The sequence below is a fragment of the Calidris pugnax genome, unplaced genomic scaffold (assembly GCF_001431845.1).
Source record: "Calidris pugnax isolate Ruff unplaced genomic scaffold, ASM143184v1 scaffold25, whole genome shotgun sequence".
NCBI lineage: Eukaryota > Metazoa > Chordata > Aves > Charadriiformes > Scolopacidae > Calidris > Calidris pugnax.
Window position 1 is genome coordinate 9322169 of NW_015090805.1, and position 20482 is coordinate 9342650.

Consider the following 20482-nt stretch of genomic DNA (forward strand, 5'->3'; position numbering starts at 1 on the left):
ATAGTCTTAAACTGCAGTTATCAGAGAAAAGCATTGTGTGCATGTAGTGGTTTCCTTCCCCTGTCAGCTGGTGAGAAGTTTTTCCTGAGTGCTACAGACAGTAAAAAGCTTCCAGCTTTCTGTGTATCTATAGATGTACTAAAAAATTAGGATACAGATGAAAAGTATCAATAGGTTTTGATAGGATCTAGTAATAACTGAAGACTTCATGTAATCTGTGCTCTTTCTGCTAATGAAAAGCCAACTTACCAGTGATTTAGTGTTCCAAAATTAGAAGGTCAAAATGACAGCACTGATCTCTGGTGTATCTACCTTTTAGCTTTCGTTGCCATTGCTTCTTGCTGAGTATTGAGAGGAGTTTCAAACATATCAGAGACTCTGACATCAAGATTTTACGCTTCCCTCAAGAATAACCACACTAACGCTGTTGTGCAAGCTAAAGTCTTGGTTCTTAAAGTCAAGAAATGCACAACATGCTAAATCCAACTGACTACAAGTTCCAAGGACAAAACCATCCTAGAGGAGACAGCTTTTACTACCTTATTATTCTAAGCAGCAAGTTCAATCTTACACCTACATCTACACAACCACCTTGTTTCCCACCATTTTCCCCCCAAAAGACTGTTTTCACTTTTAATGAAGGGTCTGCTGGTGGGATTCGAGCAATTACAGACTTGAAAGCATCAAACACACAGGTTACAAAAACTTTAGGTCATGGAAGACTTCTAATGAAACACTTTCTGAGCGAGGTAAAATGCAATACTAAGAGATTGATCCAGTATTACAGTTTACTGTTCAGAAGAAACAAAGGAAAATTAAGATAAATGCAATTTCTCTATTTTTTTTGCAATCCTTCTGATTATTTAACAGGACCCAACAGACCTACAATCGCAAAGATACTTTCTGAGAAGCTTAATAAACACATGTATCATTACAACTTCCTCCACAATACACCTCCGTCTCATGCACTGATCTACACTATGCACATAATCGTCACCTCCAAGTTTTTTCAAGACCCAACAAACCTGCAAAATCCCATTAATCAACCATTTACCTCTTCTGTCTCTCAAAATAACTTTAAAAAAAAAAAAGAAAAGCAACAAAAAACCCCACAAAACAAAAAACAAATGTCAAAGTTCCCCAGAAAAGGAAACCCACTCAAACAGAACAGGACACAAAAAAGTCAAATAAGCTTACAGGAAATTTATTCCAACTTAGTAATATTTGCCACTGTGTGTATTATTGAGGAACTTATAAACTATATAGACTACTTTGGTACTGTTTTCAGAAATGTTTTAGTAGAACTATAGAAGTGAATAACGCACCAGTAAAGACTTACACTGCAAAAGATTTGTACAAAAAAAGAAAAGCCTTTGTAGAAAGCATAGTGGTTTTTATTGTTGTCTTAGAAAATATTGAATTATGAAAGATACAAAATCAACTGTTGTAATTATCTGTTTATTTTACAATCAGTAGGCCATCATACTCTTATGGCTTTAAGATAGTCTGTCCAAAGTATTTTAAAACATGCTTTAACAAAGTATTTTACAATTTCAAAATTGAGTATTTCCTTACTGAAAAAGAACAAACCCAAACAAAACTCCAAAACATTTACCTGAGAATTCTGTATCATAAAATTGTCATTCTTAACTTTTGCAAGTTGATGATATAGGCTATAGAAGTCAACATGCAACTTGTAGGTCTACTGTATTAAATAAATATTTTAAAAATTATTTAGATGCAGCTGGTTAGGCCAAAACCTACCCTCAACTTCATCAAGTTCATCATAGGTTTAAAAACACGACATGAAGGTTATCATACTTCAATGACAGCCATGATTTCTGCACTGGAAGCCCTGCACTGTTTGCTGGGTGGAATTCACACCCTGGCTGATCACCAGACTGCAGCAGCGGAGCACAACTTTTTGGTGGATATTCCTGCCTCTGAATTTGGTAACCACTGACCTCAGTTTCCAATATCCATAACCAAGTGTGTCAGGAGTTTAGGCCCCTGGATATGTTTAAGTTTCCAGCCAGTCATTCTCTACATATATGCTCCAAACAAACATTTAACCCAAGGAATTCCATTTCAGAATATGTGTACTATTAGGACAATGCTTTAATGTCATTATCCACGTCATTTAAGAGTATCACCAGCTTTAAAAGTGATACTATGTATGGACAGTAGAAAGGTTTGGGGCTGTCTTTTTTTTTATTGTTTCTTGTTGGTTTGTTTTTTAAATAAAATAGAGACTTCAGAGCAAAACACTGCCCAGTGTGGCAGCACAGGAGGGAAGCAGGATTAAATTAACCAGGCACATACAGATGCTGAAGAAAAAACTCAGAGAGCTTCATGAGTAATACATATACAGAATCAACATATATAAATGGCAGTCATTTAAAAGAATTTCAATTGAATGAGCTGAAAATACATCCAAAGTAGTAGAACTCTCATGATGTCTGCCATAGAGTATTTATTTCTGAATTTCAGTTACTGCAAGCACTGTGATTTATACAAGCTATGCTCCATTAACATAAATTTTACCCTTAAAAAAAAAAAAAGTAATGATATATGATGAAAATCCAAGAATATCACTAGAGATTTAAATCAACTTTCAATCCCATAGGTGAGGTAGTGTAGTCACTTGTATTACGTGCTGGTTATGAGAAGTACTGTTGAAATCTGTCAAATTTTTAATTTTTGTTTTAAATAAGTGGCTTAATAGTCTTAATGTATTTATTAATGCTATGTTACCTATAAGGGGTAGGAGAATGGGGGGAAAAAAAAAAAAGAGCCTTGCCAAAAACAAGCTTTGTCTCACTGCAAGATAAAACCGCAAAGCAGTATTTACAATAGTCCTTTGCTTAGTTGCTGCCTACTGTACATGCACACAAAAGACATAAAAAGCTAATATACATTCTGAGGTAGGAAATGAAGAATGCCACTGGCTTGTACAAGATTCTTCATGTTTTGTAAACCAGCAAAACCAAAGTTTTCTGTGGTGAGGTTCAATACTTAGTTCTGGTGTGAGAATAACATCTAAATAACAAAGCATCCTCGGTATACTATATGCATCTACTGCCATGTAAATATCTAAAAAATAGTGATGATTTTTTGTGACAACTTCTGCTTCGCAAAGTAAAGGAAATGCCTCCAGCTCATTTCCTTATTATACTTTCTGTATGTTTATACTTACAGCACAAGCCATCGAAAGTGTACTACAGGTTTAGCCATAAAAGTATCCTGAAGACTAAAATTCTGAAATAGATCTTTACTGGTCCCAGTGATCAGAGAACAAATATGTTTGTAGACTCCTCTAGGCAATTAGGCACTGAAGCTGAAGAATTTGGTGCCTGGATACCTCAAAAAAAAAAAAAAATCAAAGAATCTGTCCTTAAACTTTAACAATACTTTGACTCCAACTTGTCACAAACAGCAGTGAGCCTGAGGGTGCTAGGACAGTAAGTCACAATACAGCAATGAATTTTAACAAGCATAAGGAATTCAGATGCCAGAGGATCCAATGCACACTAACCAAAGAATTGCATCAGTTCCAAACTTTGGCCTTTCCCAGTAGGTTGTTATTCTTTCCTCAAAATTTAGAGAAGAGAGCAGTATGCTGCAGCACCTCTGCTGTTCCAGTTGTCTTAAGTACGTGCTGGAGAGCTAAGGCAAAGGCATATATTCAATAAAAACTGGCTCTGGTACAGGGATGGGAACAGCAGGAAGCAATGAGCTGTTCCAGAGCACACTTGCCAGAATCTCCTCATACTGTCACGTTATCCTAATTCATCTACAAAATAAACATTTACAGAGCTATATTCGCTTCTCAAGGTTTGTCTACCAGAAAAAAAAAAAACAAAACAAAACAAAAAACAAGAAATCTTAAGGAGATAAAAATTCCAGAAGTCATTGTGCATAAACACCTGTTAGGAGGCTTTTTTTTTTTTTTTTTGAGATGCAGGGTGGCATTAGGTACTATGGCATAAATCAGAGTAAAGACTGCTCTATACCTGAATGAAAGCTTCCTCACAAATAAACATCTGTGCACAGAGTTTATACTTTCCAACAACTTCCCTGAAATCTCCTTGGCATCACCACACAGAAAAGGCTCCAAGGCTGACACATACAAATTACACTCTAGAACTACACAGAGCAAACCCAAAGCTTGCCTAGTAATATAATGACCGCGTAACTGTCTATGTAGTTTCAAAAGATAAAGTTTCCTCTTTTCTTTCACTTAGGAAGGTACTTTACAATAATGCTTAATCTCACTTTTAGTTACGATGTTGAGAGGCTGGCAATAGGAAGAGAATAGGTTCACTCATCTGTAGTGCATTTGTCAGTCATCTGCTGACAGAAGTCTGTGATACCACTGCTCTGTCCACACTGTTCCACAAGCGACGTTTTCTCTAATGTTCTTACAGAAACTGGATGCAGTTCTTGTACTTGATCGTATGTTGCATCACACACACTTTTCACACACTGATAACAAGAACTCTGCTCATTTGTAGATGTAACCCCTGAAAGACCATCTGCTAATTCTACACTCGCTGGTATCGCAAGCTCACTGTCAGATGGAGCTGTTCGTTCTCTCTCCGGGAATAGAAATGAAAGTGGACAATCTGAGGAAGAATACTTTGCAAGTATTTGTATTTGCTCGTGACTCAAGGCTGCCTCTTTACACACTTGCTGGCAAAGTCCAGTCAGATTCTGCTTTGTCTCACCCAGAGTTGACAAAATGTGGTTTCTTTCCTTCAGCAAGTTCTCCTTCTCATTTTGCTGCAAGAAGAAAAGACAGCCTTTTAGTCTGCATTTCAACACAAAAAACTACAGTTATTATGTTCCTAGCAAGGCTAAAACGAGACTGTAAATAATCTGGTCTGGTGAAACAGAAGTAATATAGCAATAAGAGGGTAAACACTGACACAATCAAATGCCTATGAAAAGGACAATCCTAACCTCTCTTGAAGAGTCATCAACTCAGATATTTGAAGCAATTTTTCAGACATGTTTTTTTTCAGAACTCCGGCTGGCAGCTAAAACACTAATTTGTATTTATTTAATAAATGAAACCTAGCTGCACTTACTATAAATATTCCTGAAACACTAATTCTACACCATAACATATAAACCATTACTACTGGGTCAACAAAACATTAAGCAAAGCAGACTTCATAGATATTTATGTTTTAGAAGTTAAATGTTGAAAACCAGACATCACATTTTCACTATTGATGCTACTCTTTCTAGATGAAAATAAATTCAATTCTTAAGTGGGAAGTACTCTGTAGAACAAACAACAGAAGTAAGAAGTTTCTGAAGTAAATAGAAGATGCAGGAAAATTAAAGAAATAAAACATGATAAAACTGAAACCAAAATATTTTCTCTGGAAATGCAGCGGCCCAGTTTGTTTCAAGGCACTGACTAGAAGACTGGAAATTGAAGACTTCAGAGTGACAGAGGAGTGATAGATTAGTGAACTGAAGAGACAAGAACAGAGATGCCGCTAGGTAAGTAACCTACTATTAGAACAGGAAAATACCAGCAGAATGATTGAGTTTTATTTACACAGCAAACATGCTGAAGAGTGGCAGATACTGCTCAGACATGAAATAAGACTGCCCTTGCTCTGAAGGACTTACAATCTACCTACATAAATGCAACAGGAATTTTCCAAACACAGGGCAGCAAAAGGCTAGATGGCAATTCGCTAATGAATATCAAACAGAAAAAGGTACCATTCATTAAAAATTAGCTTTCTTTTTGGGGGGGGTTTACTTCAATGTCATGAGACTTCTGACAAAACTGGTTGAAGATGAAAGGGCATGGATAGCTGAGGGGCTGCTCTAATGATGGAAACAAGCAACATTCAGAAAAAAAATAAATGAGGAAATGGAAAAGAAAGGAAAGAAGCAAGACCATAAGGAAACAGTTGGAAAAAAAAAAAGGGGGGAAAAAAAAGCCCCAAAACCAAACATGCCACACCTTTTGAGTTCTAGAATTAATTAATTAATTAATTGGCAGAGTTCTAAAGATATACAAAACTGTAAATTGTTTTAAGAAATAAATTTTAATCACAGGGACTGCGGGCTATCAATATTGTAATATCAATTCAATCCTAGAAAGTCTAATTATTTTCAGTTCTCCCATTCCCTTTTGCAGCAGGAACTCATACTGCAACCTCTACAACTTCTTTCTAAAAGAACTGACTGACTTTAAGTGGCATTTTGCAAGAGAAGCAGTTGTTGCCAGTTGTTTTTGCCTAAAATGACTAGAAAATTCTAGTATGTCAGCATACTGGGAGCAGTTGTTGCCAGATCTCCTAATCCGAAATCCCTTTATGTACATTTTGGATACGTAGAGGCACTCAGCTGTGCATTATGGACTGATGAAATTCTCTGGACTGCTGTTTAACTTCAACATTCAGAAATAGTTATTCCAGTGTAAATTCCCCGCCCCCATCTGAAGTTGCTGATAGATTAATACATTTAATACTACTAAATACTACTGTTTTATTTTAGTGGCATTGTACTGATACTGCAGAGTAATGCCAGTTTTGAAGCCACTGTAATTATCAAACAGAGCTATTTTAATTCTTCTGGTAAATAAACTATTTAGTTCACACACTTCCTCTCCCTGCTATAGTATGTATAACAAGATCTCAATTACATTTCTTGGATCACAGCTTAACAGTATGTTACTCGCTAACACATCCTTCTCCTGAGCTACAGAATCTCCAGGGAAGTAGTGCTTCTTGAGGTCAGCTGTCCTTTGCCCTGCTCCTCCTCACAAATACCCTTATTTTAGAGCTTTGACGTGAGAAAGTACAATGAATGTGAATATACAAAGGTGCACTGAAAGAGCATTTCTACCAAGCCAACATCTCCTTGAGTGGCCCATATTTATTTTCAAATATGGAACATCAGTGAAAAGAACACATAGGGTTCACCTGAAAGATCAATAAGGAAAGACTATATGGGGGTCAAAAATGACATTATCCATACAGAAGATCAAGAGAAATGACCAAACATTTCTCTCAGATAACACATTCAATACTGAACAGTATTTTTCTTCAAAGTAAGTACAGCTTAACATGAGACTTCAAATTTTACAGAATCACCTGGGTGGGGAGATACCTCAGAATGTCTTTAGTCCATCCTCCTGTTCAAAACAAAGTTCTAGGTAAGATCAGGCTGTTCAAGGCTTTGCTCAGTCATGTCATGAAAACCTTCAAAGACAGACCATGCATAACCTCTCTGGGTAACCTCCTCCACTGCCTGCCTGACCCCATTGGAAAAAAAAAAAAAAAATTTTCCTTATATCCAGTTGAAACCTCCCATTATGATTTATGACGTGTCTTGTTCTCCTGCTGTGAAATACTATCCCCTGAGAAGCTGAAGATGTTACACACCTAGTGGCTATATGATCTCAAGGACTTCCCCATAGACATGGGCAGGTGGCTTTTAGGTCTCCCCACAGCCATCTCTTCTCCAAGCTGAAGCCCTGTTTCCCTTGCCTCTCACTATAGGAGAAGCACTCTGGCCTGACCATCCCGGTGGCCTTCTCCTAAACTTGCTCCAGTTTGTCAATGTACTTCTGGCACTGGAAGGAGTCAAAACTGGGCAAAGATTCAGTCTTACATGTGACAACTATAGAAGTATAATCACTGTCCTCAAACCACTGGCTGTGCTCCTGTTCATACAGCCCAGGACACTGATGGCCTCTTTTTCAGCCTGGACGTGCTGCTGACCCCATGCTCAGCTTGCAGTCTGGCCAGACCCCCAGGGTCCTCTTCAGGAACCCTACTCTCCAGTGAGTCAGTCTCCATCCTCTACTCACCCATTCAAGGGGTTAGTGTATTCCAGACATAGGACTTTCCCAAGAAACACACCAAAAATACTATCTTCTAATCTGAGAGAACAAAAATCTGACAGGCAACAACAAATGGAAATTAATACAAGACAACATGCTGCCCATATTGGAAGCCAGGATGAGCAATTTAACCAAACAATATTTCATAACAGGCTAAAGAGTATTATCTACTTGTCAAGAGTTTTCAAACTACAGCTGCACCATATTATCCTCTCTCAAAGCCACATTACAGAGGATACCATCAAAAGACTAACAGGTCTGAGACACATGACTGACCTGAAGATGCAAGAACAAGGCAGGAGTCATCATGCATGAAGCAACCTGGATGTACCCCACAATGCCTTTCACAGATGTCTCTTTTCTTCCACCCACTTGGAAATTATGCCTAGACAGATCTTAAAGTTTCTGTATTTGTGCACAATTTACACAAGTTTGACGGTGCATAACAGCAGTTGCTGTCAGACATGCTCAACAGCTCCAACCTAGGTCTCTTCAGGAAGTTCTGAAGAAACTTACTTGCACAGTTGGAGTTGAAAAAAAAATAATCAACTGGAACACGTTTGTGCCTAGAGCATGATTCATAACTCAGACTTCACCCCACAATTCTCAACACTCATTGTCTAGACCTTGCACAGTGGTATCTATCAGATAGCAGACATTCAGTCTGTTCTAGCACAAGTGCATAGAAGAAAGGATATCATACTATGATTGTCAGGCACTTAGTCAACTACAGGTCTAATCTTGCAGGTGAATCTCTAATTTTTTTTTCTCCCCAAGCGTTGCACAACATTGACAAAGATACATAACAAACAGAAATGACAACACGATGACAAAAACAGGCAGAAAGTTCTGAACTGTCAAGAAATCCAACTTCTCTTTTTAGTCAGAATAACGTTAACTGTTACTAACATGATCAACTGATTTCCCTCCCTATCAGGGTATCTTTTTCAAATTCAGTACACTGAATGACTTGCTCTGTCAACTCATCGGGCCTGTATGGCACTGCAAGCCTTCCTTCAGAGTCCATCTCCTTTGATGCAGAAGTGTGTGTAGTGAAAGATGATGATAGACTACTGGAGAAGTTTCTAGCCCATGGCACTTTGCTCTAATTTTATATTCCATTTCACTCTGAAGTCATAAGGAAAAAGGTGCAACAAGACTGCATATGTTCCTAGCTGACACAAATACTAAATTAATGTACACAAAGTCTAAAATGCTCCATAAACAAGAATTAATAGTACAGAAACCCTAAACAACTGAACTATTAGTTAGTGTACCTGGTACATCAACTATGAAACTGAGATGAGACAGTCAGAAACAAAGACCAGAAAAAAAACCACTCTCAATCATTTTCTTGCTAGGAGAACTTCAGATTATCCACATTTCTCTTAAATTACATGTTTATCTTTTTATTGCTTTTTAAGAAGAAGATATATTAACAGATGGTTGCAGATAAATCTGGATGTGTTAATTCCTCAGCCACAATCTTGATACAACTGCTAAAAAGGCAAGCAGCTTCCTGAGTTATGCTGTATCTTCCACCTTTCTGCAATGGTCTCATTTTTAAGATTCAAGACTCAGGAAACAGTTCACCAGCCCATGTTGACATGTTACAAGAAAAATACTTACACAATTAACAATTGCATAACTGTGAACTTGATCATGAGCAATATCACGAGCTAAAGAACAAAAGCACAAAGCAAGAAAGGGGAAAGAGGCAGAAAAAGTGGAATGGAATAATGGCTTGGCAATCGATCTGTACAATTAAGCTCAATGCTTAATTCTGATGGGCTTCAAAACACCATTCATCAAAAACTGTGCTGTGATGCACTTCTACTTGAATAAAAACAAGCCCACAGAGGGAAAAATACATGTACTTTCAAGTGCGGAAAATAAAGAACTGCTATCCAGAAGTCATTTAAGACTGATAAAGTTTTCTAAGCTTGAGTGGAAAAAGTAGTAAGACACCTCATGCTGAAACTACTGTCAGATGTCCAGTCAAGACGTTTAGAGAAAGACTCAAGTCAACAGTAATGAATATTTATACATACCAGTTTTTCAATTTCAGATTCAAGGTTTTGTATGCAGTCAAGTTTTCTCTTACGACATCGCTGTGCTGCAATTCTGTTTTTACTTCGTCTTCGGATATCATGAATACAGTCCAATTGTTCAGGAGTTAATTTATGCATTTTCAGAAATGACTGGAAGTCATTTCTGGAAAGTGAGATAATCCTTTGTGCATTAAATGGCAGTTTTACCTAGAATGTAAGACACAGTTGTGTGTATTATTTCATCTTTGATTTACAAACACCAACAAGGCAATTCAAGTTTTCATTTTAAGCGTTCTTTACCACACAACCCATCTTTCTTCCTAAATCTCAGAGACAAGAGCAAGTTAATACAGCCACCAGGTTAAGTGGATAAAACCTAGGAGTTTGAACTAGATGACTTCAAGCACAGGTGAAATAACTGAGTACTTTGCACATTTACACTAGATCCTCAAAAGCGTAGTCAGAGTAGGGTGAAATTTACCAGTGTGTGCAGCAAATGATATATTCTAGGATGATAAGCTATAGTTAGGTGGTGCACAAAACAGGTATCAAGAGGCATTAACAGAGTCTAAACTTTCCCCTAACCTACCATTAATACTGCACAGTGCATACAATTTTATAGCTACAGTTTTCTGCAGGAAAAGTTATCTGAAACAGACATTTACTTAAAATATGGAAAGTATGATATTTGTCTTGCAATTCTTAATGCTGGAGAAGAAAGAATCAGTCTCTTGCTACTGTCTGTACGCCTGAGCTATGGAAGCGGGAGCTTCTGAAACATACATAGATCAGAAACTGCTCATTAATACTGAAAAAACCCTTTGCCTTTACAAAATAATTGCCACATTTCATGAAGTATCCAACTAAAGACACTTTATTTTAATCCTTACATTTGAGCCTATTGAGCAGCAGGACACGTAACCTTGCTGTGGTCGAAGATGCGAATTTAGTTTAAAAACCTTTCTGTGCTTGGCTACCAATGGTGACAAACTGCCGTCAGCAATGATGCCATCTATTTCTTTGTAAAGTAAAGACAAGAAACATATTTAACCAATTCTGGCCTTTTGTTTGATGTGCCAACTTTCTATGTTGATGGTAGCTTCCACTTATTTTAAATAAGGCACTGCACCTTGAAAAGAAAAACACTACTGCTGTAAAAACAATGGAATTTTCATGACATTAAATGATCTGTCATACACTGTCATACTGCAATTCTACAGTGCAGTGTAGAAGAAGAACTAGGAACTGTGACAAAAATAACTCTAGGTATATAGTAAAATCTTTTGGGATTAGACTATGAATGGCATCTACCTAAAACACTACCAAAGCAGTAACATAAATGAAAGAAGTCACAAATAGTTTCTGCAGATGGAAGAATAAATATAACCTCAGTTTTAGAGAGGGTGATTACTACTAAAGCAGTCTTAAACACACAGCTACTGAAGCCAGCTTGAAAACTTAATTTTCATTTCACAGAAAATCTGAAATATCTTTTCTCTCCCACCTTCTCCCCACAACGCAAAATAAAACCAGGAAACTGCTAAACAATGATTCCAAGAAGTTTAGAGTTTTCTTAGGTTTAGCTGAAGTAGACAAAAGACAAAATCTAAAACCCCCATGCCTTTGTTTAAGACTCACAACCTGTTCTGATAAAGTTGTTCCAGAAAAACATCAGAAGATATCTAATACCTGAGATTCTACCACTTCGATATCCCACCAAAAAATACTTTATAAATCCTCCTGAATTACCAGTGATCTTCGATATAACCCTTTGAACAATTATTTAATTTCCCAGATTTTTAAAACAAGCAACCACAAAAAAATCCAAACCACCCCAAACAAAAACCAACAAGAGATGCAGAATTCGGTTTTTGAATAGGGCCTTAAGAGACAGGGAAGTAAAGGATTCACCAGGATGTTCTTACCTCACATTCTTGTTCTCTTGCTGAACAGGATTCACTGTCTCCCTCAGTGTCAGTTTCGGAATCCTCTCCCAAACTTATCACATAATTATAGGGACACTGTTCTTGTTGCTGTCCCGGAACATAATCTCCACTGCTTATTTCAGAACTGTTGGAGCATCCCTCGGTACTAAGGTTGCTTATAAAGGGGCAGTTGACAGAACTCAATGTTGTAAAAGTCCGCTGAGGGCAAGGTTCAGGGCTTTCACTGATCCTGATACCCAGCCACGGACATTCTGATTTTTTCCCCGAATACACTGGCTCCAAGCACTCTTTTGAAACTGGAGGTGGTAAATGTATTTGACAGGCTTCTGTGCTGTAAATATCACTCCAGAACCCTTTTGCTAGATGTTCTGCCACTTCTCTCTCCACACTGCTTCGATCACCAGCTGATGTAATGTTAGTGGCTTCTCTAGTGCACAAATCAACCTTTGAAGGTGTGTTATCTTGACTTCCAATTTTGTCATTCCCGACTCCAGTACCTGATACAGTTTTTTCAGCTAAGACTGTGTTTGTTTGCATACTACTGAAATTCAAGTTACCATATTGCTCACAACTATGTAAAAATGATGCAGAATTGAGTCCATGAGGTGCAGCAGAGTTTTGGGGGAAAGCAGCAATATCCATTTTCTCCACAGGACACGACACATTCTGAGTCACAGAATCTCTCTTTGACTCTTCCTTTTTCTCAATGCCTTCCTCCCCTTCTTCCATTTTTACCTGAGTCTCTTCACATTTTGAGACCAGCTGCATAGGTACACACTCCTGAGCTTTTTGTATGCCATCATTATCAGATATTTCCTTTTCAAGAAAAGTTGCAATTGGTGGCACCTGAATGTCTTTTATACTGGAATTAGACTCTGAAGTATGAACTTTGTCATTTCCAAAAGCTTTCTGGAATTTCCTATATTTTGGGCATTGGGAAGATAAGCTAGAACCACTACCCCTCTCTAAATGTACAGGATCACATGTTTGATTGGCATTATCTTGGAGAGCAGGTGTTGATTTAGCATTTTCTTCATCCTTACACAGCTTTGTGTCAGGAGTTTGAATATGTTCCTTTTCTAAAAGTTCTTCTGCCTCATCGTCTATTTCTAGGTCTCCATCATCCACATTGCCAATATTAGGGTTTGTTTTCTGACAACGCCGTGTACAACACTTCTTCCTAGGACAGTCGGGTTGATCCAATTTGAAGTCCAAAAATTTGAATTTGAGAAACTGAAAACAGGACTCTTCAATGTTGCGTACACCCAAAAATTCAGCGCATTTGCAAACTTCAGACACATTGTCTTTATTTAAAATAAGTTTAGCTGTGTATGCAAACTGAAGCAAAGGACTAAAGCCTTTAAGTGTTACCTATTGCAGAGGAAAAAAAAAAAAAAAGAAAAAAAAAATTAGTATGACCCATTTGGGTTTAAATAGAGGACCCATCTAAATGTACAGGATCACATGTTTGATTGGCATTATCTTGGAGAGCAGGTGTTGATTTAGCATTTTCTTCATCCTTACACAGCTTTGTGTCAGGAGTTTGAATATGTTCCTTTTCTAAAAGTTCTTCTGCCTCATCGTCTATTTCTAGGTCTCCATCATCCACATTGCCAATATTAGGGTTTGTTTTCTGACAACGCCGTGTACAACACTTCTTCCTAGGACAGTCGGGTTGATCCAATTTGAAGTCCAAAAATTTGAATTTGAGAAACTGAAAACAGGACTCTTCAATGTTGCGTACACCCAAAAATTCAGCGCATTTGCAAACTTCAGACACATTGTCTTTATTTAAAATAAGTTTAGCTGTGTATGCAAACTGAAGCAAAGGACTAAAGCCTTTAAGTGTTACCTATTGCAGAGGAAAAAAAAAAAAAAAGAGAAAAAAAATTAGTATGACCCATATGGGTTTAAATAGAGGACCCAAATTTACCTGTGAGCAAGCCACACCAAAAGGACAGAGTACAAGACAAAAGCAGCATATTTGTTCCACAGAAAACCTGGCCACACTCATTCTGAAACAAAACTTTTTGATACAATTTTATCCTGTATTTTTTGTGGCAATTATCTTCTTCACCATGATCAATATCTTAGTAAAATGTTCTGACAATATAGTTCTAACAAGTGAAAAATACTACTGTACACCAAAAAACAGATCCCAACTTTATAAAGATATCTTTCAAACCCAAGTTGTACATTAATTGCTCTAGAGTAAGATCAAAATGCTGCTGGTATTCAATTGTTCCTTTAACGAGCAATTACTGTTATTTGCTCAGTCTTATGCATCATTAATATAAAAGACTTTGAAAAAACAGAATTTGACCACACATGATTATGTATTACTGTAGCCACCTACTCCTTTCTTCCTCCCACAGATGAAAAGAACTGTACCCTAAAACTGTATGTCAAACCCAATTATTCCTAGTTTACAGCCTCTTTGGACTAGGTAGTTTTAATTGAATATTTCCATCATTGTCATCTTGTTCTTTACCGCAGAACAGTTGCCGTACAGGGAATCCAGAGATAAAAACTTTATCGTTACAAACCGAACTGGATTACCTTTTACATGTGAAAAAAATTACTAAGGAATCAGGCAGAAAGCTGTAAACAGATCACTGTATTACAAATTACATGACACCTCCTTTAGCCTTTCTCTGCAAGTTAAGGATAAAGCAGCATGTACATTATTACTACTCAAACTCAAGCCCCATTCTGCTTTTCTTTATTGAAAAGAACAGGACTTTATGCTGAATCAAGTGCTATATTAACTCATTAACAATACTGAATTCTTCTGCCAGCAAGACACTTAATTATACATGTAATTTAATTCAGCAATCAGTTGAGGGTTTGTTTTGATTTTTAGTGGTTAGTTGGTGTTGGATTATTTTTTTTAACAACACATAAACAACACATGAAAGAAAGGTGAAGAGATCTGCACAGAGACAGTTCAGCAAAACTGTCTGCAAACTCTTATGACCTATCTAAAGAATTCCTAAAATAGCGTGGAAATGTGCTCTGGAGAGAAGACTACTGATGACAGTACCACATTCATTCATCCTTAATGATGTGGGAAGGAAAGCGTAAATAACAGTTTATCCATAAGGTGGCAAGATGTCTTTAAACTTAGTATAGTCAATAAATCACTAAAGTGGGTTTACAAACAAGTGACATTCGTACGTGAAACTGAACAAACCAAACACAACGGTATTTCAAAACTTCTCTCTACGTACACTCTTGCTATGTAAGGTATAAACATTTATTTGTAAAAACTGCAAGAATGGAGAGGGGGGAAAAAAAAAGCCACTCTGTACTCCTTTCACTTTCTCTTACACAGTTCTAGGTGGCTATCCTCAAACAAGACAGAGCACTAGAAAGGCTCTGGGTATAACTGACCTAAAAAAGCAACCTATGCAGTAGCCATTTTTATAATTTGTATTTGGGCTGAAAGCCTAACTCAGAGTAAAAACACTGGTAGAAAAGCAACACAGCACCTACACCAAAATGTCAGTAGTTGGCCTTTACAATATAACATATATGAAGTAATTTAATTCAAAAAATATTTTGCTCTCTCAGATTGTGGACTAGTGCCTTTCATTTTAAACTTCAAATACTTCGGATGACTAAAATGGTTAAAAAATGTTTTTAAAAAAATCACATGTCAAGCCATGTGATCAGTGTTTGTCTCTCTCTTAAATATGCAGCTTCATAAACTGACTCATTTCAAAATATTTAGCAGTTCCCAGAAGAGAAGCTCAAGTTGCTGAGCCTTAAAATGCTTTTACCAAGTGATCAGATCAAGTGATTAAAATATGAGATTCACTGTTAGTATTTTTGCTTGTTGCTTCAGTAGATTCAGTTCTTACATGAGTAATACTAAATTACATTAAGACTTACTCTTAAGTCTACATTGTAGTAAATATCAGGATTTTTATGTTCCATCATTTTCTTTACAACCCCTGGTCCCTTCTAACTCAGGTTTATTTCATGGGTTCATTGGAATCCTGTTGCTTTGCTCCAGAGACTATTTTGCCCCTTGCCAACTTTGATGTACGTTTCTTACTCTTTCAATATCCTATTTTTTCTGTCATCCCAAAGCAAAATTCTCTCTTCAACATCAGGAGTTTTAGACACCACTAATTTCCCTCTTTTACTCCAAATCATGGCTTTGTGTCCCTCAGGATCCTATTTCCCTTCCACATCAGCTCCCATCACTATTTTTATTTTTTTTTTAGTCTGAGTGACATTCGGGCTATCAACATAAGCCACTAGCAAAAAAATAATAAAAATTAACAGACACAGTAAGAACATTGAGCAGAAGGAACACAGTGGTATTACGCTGTAACATAATTTTGTAACAAGTTCACTGATCAATAAAGAATAGCAAAGTCCACTGAAGATCTTTAAAGAGACCAGTTGATCCCTTTTACTTTTCTGGTTCCAATAAAATCAGAAAGATTCTGGTAATAGAGAATCCTTGTGCTTATCTTAGTATGTTACAAAGTCAGTGAGGTAGCTACTTTACTGAAGTACAGGCAACCTCAATACATCACCTCCACGTAACACTCAACTCAGTCTTGTACATGAACAATTCTATAATGTTATTTCCAATGTCACTATAAATATTAATTGATGTGCATCTTTCATCCAACGTTAATGATTCTAGTTGAATTGTCAACAATTTGCATGCTACTTCTCACCCCCAAAACTATTTATCACAATCAATGGCTTTCTGAGAAGTGGCTTATTTAACAACCAATTCTTCAGATTACTGCTACCACTGGGCACAATCAGAACACTTGGAGGCTCTTCACTTTTCATCTGCAAGCACAGCATTTCATATACAAATCCAGTCACTTGCTTGCTTCATACTTCTTGTAACTTAACTAAACGCCACCTGCAGTCTTTAAATATCATGGAAGCTCCAAATACGTAATAATAAATTTTCTTTCCTCTGGATGTCAGGTTCTGGCTCATTTCAACTGAATGCCTCTGAATTCAATCTGATGTAAGAATATATATTTTAGGGGTAAAGAAAGGAAGCAAATAATTGCAATACATCTTCTCAGTTTTAGAATAATAAAGCAAAACACAGTAGAAAAAAATCAAGCTGCTAATGATCAGTGTAAAAAGGATGGGGAGCTGAGCAGAAGAAAATTAACAACAGTAAGCAGCAAGCAAGGAACATAAGCACAGTTATATTACTCAAACATACAAAACCTAATCTTAATGATATTGATTTAAAAGTTTTCGCATTTTAAACTCTAATTTGTTTATTTATTACTCTAAGAGTATTCTCTTTTCATATAGGATGACTAGTTCTGCAATACTTCTTTACCATTTAAGGCCTATTTTTTGACAAGCTTACATGCTCTGAAACAGATGCACAATTTTAAAGGTAATATACACTTCATTGAAAAGATCTCCCCTATACATTCCCCAAGACAGCATTCACTTATCTTCAGTCTGTGATACGCGCTAGCCTTTATCTCAACCAATGGCAGCTTTATAGCTTTGAAATTCCTTCCCTTCAGTTCTTAACGCCCTTACCTTAACTTCTCAGTTAAACACCAGCCTATTGTAATACTGAACTGAGCAAAACAGATTAGAAGCACTGGCAGGTAAAATACAGAAAGGAGCGACACTCACCTCTTCTGGTAAAGTGATGATAAGATCAGCATCCACCTGGCCCACAATTCTTGAAAGGAAGTAACTGCTGCAAGCTGCAAGCACAGCTTTGTGAGCCCGAAATCGTTGATCTTCCACTAAAATAGTAACATCACAAAGAATATCTTGCTTTCTCTGATCATCAAGACTGAGAAGTACATTGGCGCTGTGTACTGAAGATTCATATGCAAAAACCACACTATTCTTCTCACTTAGAGACATCATGTATCACAAATGGTAGTGTAACTCTCAGTGGAAAGCATGCTTCTGTTCTTCAAATCTGGAGGAAGAAAAAACAAGTTGCACACATGAAAGTCGTATACAGGAGGGATCTACAGATAGTAGAACATAATAAGCAAACTGTTAAATATGCACTGCCTATTCTAATTCTTTTTAAGATTAATAGTACTTTATACATGTGAATACATAAACACATGCTAATGAGCATTTAAAGGATCCAAACCTTAATAAGTACATCTTAAAATATTGCTTTAGTCACCTCAGACCAAAAAAAGGGAACAATATTTCATGTGACTTCAGTGATAAAGAACAGATTTTTCCTCAGCAAATGATTAAGAATCATAACTTTATTGCAATACCTGAAAATTATATAAGCTTTCATTTTTAGCTACCAATATATTCTGACTCCAACACTATGAAAATGTAAAGAGAAATAGAAACCAGAAGCATTAAGCCAAAATTCATCAAAATACTATGTAAGCGACTTCTGTTTACCGATTTACCCAGTACAGGCTAAATTATTTCTGTTCTATCTTCTTCCAAAAGTAGTTTGCCCCCTAAACCAATGAGGCATTGGTAAAATACTCTTATTTTCTCTCTTGTATGTTGGTGGGGTTTTTGGTTTTTAAAGCAGATTAGTTCTATTTTCACCTGCCTTACTTCTCTACTGCACACTTTTTCCCCCCTCTTTTGCTTATCACTACTGTCATGCTTGTTAGAAGTTTGCTTTCCTAATGGATCACTAGGATTCAGATCACCGGGCAAAAAAATCCCACGCAACCCCAAAAGGTTACAGAAGAGAAAATGGAAGACTAATTCCAGGGTGGTGGGGAGCACAGGGAAGTATAAAAGGTAAGGACATATATTGGAGTGAACACCTAGGCAAATCTCATGAGGGAGACTATAGGTACGGGCAGGCCTTTAAGGATTCTTTTTTCTTTCTTCTTTTGAAGTCTCAAGTTCTCCCAACCCTCAGAGACAACCCATGTATCATATATGCTGCTCTTGGGTCTTCCCTTATAAAATAATCAGTTCCAATATCCAATTCAGCCCATTACACTTCCATAGCATGGAAGACTAAAAGGAAAAGTGTTTGTTTATATACATATAGATATAGATGCACAGAGGGCAGACAATCCCCCTTTTCACTTGATCTCCACAAAGCACACAACATGCTTTGAAAACAGTGTACAGCCTACTTGAAGCACTGATAGTGAGCTTCCAGTGTTGTTGTTGCCAAAAAAAGTCATGTTTCAACACTGAAACACTCCTTCTGTTTCTTGAAAAGTTAAAATAAATATTTAATTTGAGCATAACTCAATTTAACACTTTGCTCTGACAGAATGTTGTACTTCCAAATGTGAAGATTTCATCAGTCAAGTTATGTCCCCACAATATTTAAACAGGATACAAGTTTTATTGAGGTATCCAAAATATAAAATGCAGCATGTCATTAAGCATTTCAAAATTCAAAAGAACCTTTAAAAAAAACAAGCAAACAAAAAAACCCACCATACACACCACACTCAAACACTAAATTTCTCTCAGTCTTCTTTGTAAGGTCTAGTTATCGTCACACATGGTAAAGAGAGAAATCAAAAGGAAAAGAACCAGAAGACTGAAAATGCTGGTGGAAACAAAGTGCACCAAACAGGAAAAGGAAAATATAACCACTGTAACACTTTAGAGAAGTATTAACAGAGGTCAAACTTCTGAATGTCTAAATTCTGTTTTCCAGTTGCGTAATAAAGGCATGGTATCACATTTATGATACTATTTGTCATGACAGCCAACTAGATTTTCCACAGTGGCGTGACTGCAAAATAGACTTGCCCATAAGAAGATTTGTTACATACATATCCACAACAACAAGACTTACTGTTGTACCAAGAAGAAAGAGGACATCTCTTCCTTAAACTGTTTAATTTTTCTTCTACTTTAACTATTCTCCTGGAGCACTCAGGAATTCTTAAAATTCATTTCATTTACAGATGGACAAAGAGGGGAAAAGTTGTGAAGTGGAAAAAACCAATTCATTGGTGCTTTTTTAAAGAAGCTTTATAACTTATGCTGCAACTGTCCTACAAGAACAAGCCCTACTAGGCTTTCTTCCTCCCAATGTAGGTGCCCATTGTACATAATTTTCTACAAATATTGTCTACGAGATTATTTTTCCTCTCTCAGACAATTCAAATGCAAGCAGCAACAGGTTACTAAAAAGAAGGAAAACGGATACTACAAACAATGATAACACAAATTATTTCCTTGGAAACCAGGCTAAAACTATTCTACCATGCTTTTTCTACTTTAAAATAAACATTTAAGTAAGGAAAACTAAAGCAGGCACAGATAACTTCTAGAAGTATTTCAAAAGTCAGCAGATGACTGTATATATAAAATATAAGTTAAAATGTAAGTTCACTAAGTCATGTCATCAAACAACCAGATGACTGAATGCAAAAGATGCTAAGATATTAAATACAACCATTTCCGTTAAAAATAAGGAAAGTCCAAAAAGTTCTTCCAAAACTTAAAATAATCCTTACAATGCAGGTTGAAAGGATAAAAGAAGCAACACGAAAGCTAACTACAAATCCTCAGCAGAAGAAAACTAGTACTGTCAGCACAAAAGCATTCCTTAAATTCCTCTCACCTGAAATTCTGCACACTTCATAGCCTCATAGTCTTTGGGGGGGGGGGGGGGG

The 20482-nt window shown here is 36.8% G+C and overlaps 1 protein-coding gene across 5 annotated transcripts in view; it reads right to left on the minus strand.

Annotated features, from left to right (window-relative positions):
• Positions 1-1372: 1372 nt before the first annotated feature.
• BACH1 (BTB and CNC homology 1, basic leucine zipper transcription factor 1) overlaps positions 1373-20482 on the minus strand; it is a 28322-nt gene continuing 9212 nt past the window's right edge. Inside the window, exons 2-7 of one of the 5 annotated variants that reach the window (XM_014938166.1) lie at positions 17520-17817; positions 13340-13725; positions 11853-12858; positions 9928-10134; positions 4276-4782; positions 1373-3353 (exon numbers count right to left, since the gene is read on the minus strand). In XM_014938166.1, coding sequence (XP_014793652.1) covers positions 4321-4782; positions 9928-10134; positions 11853-12858; positions 13340-13725; positions 17520-17762 — 2304 coding nt within the window. In that variant the 5' untranslated portion in view covers positions 17763-17817 and the 3' untranslated portion in view covers positions 1373-3353; positions 4276-4320. Of the gene's footprint in view, positions 4783-9927; positions 10135-11852; positions 13245-13325; positions 13726-17519; positions 17818-20482 lie in introns of those variants that run through there. The other 4 variants (XM_014938165.1, XM_014938163.1, XM_014938164.1 and 1 more) reach the window with 4 other exon arrangements.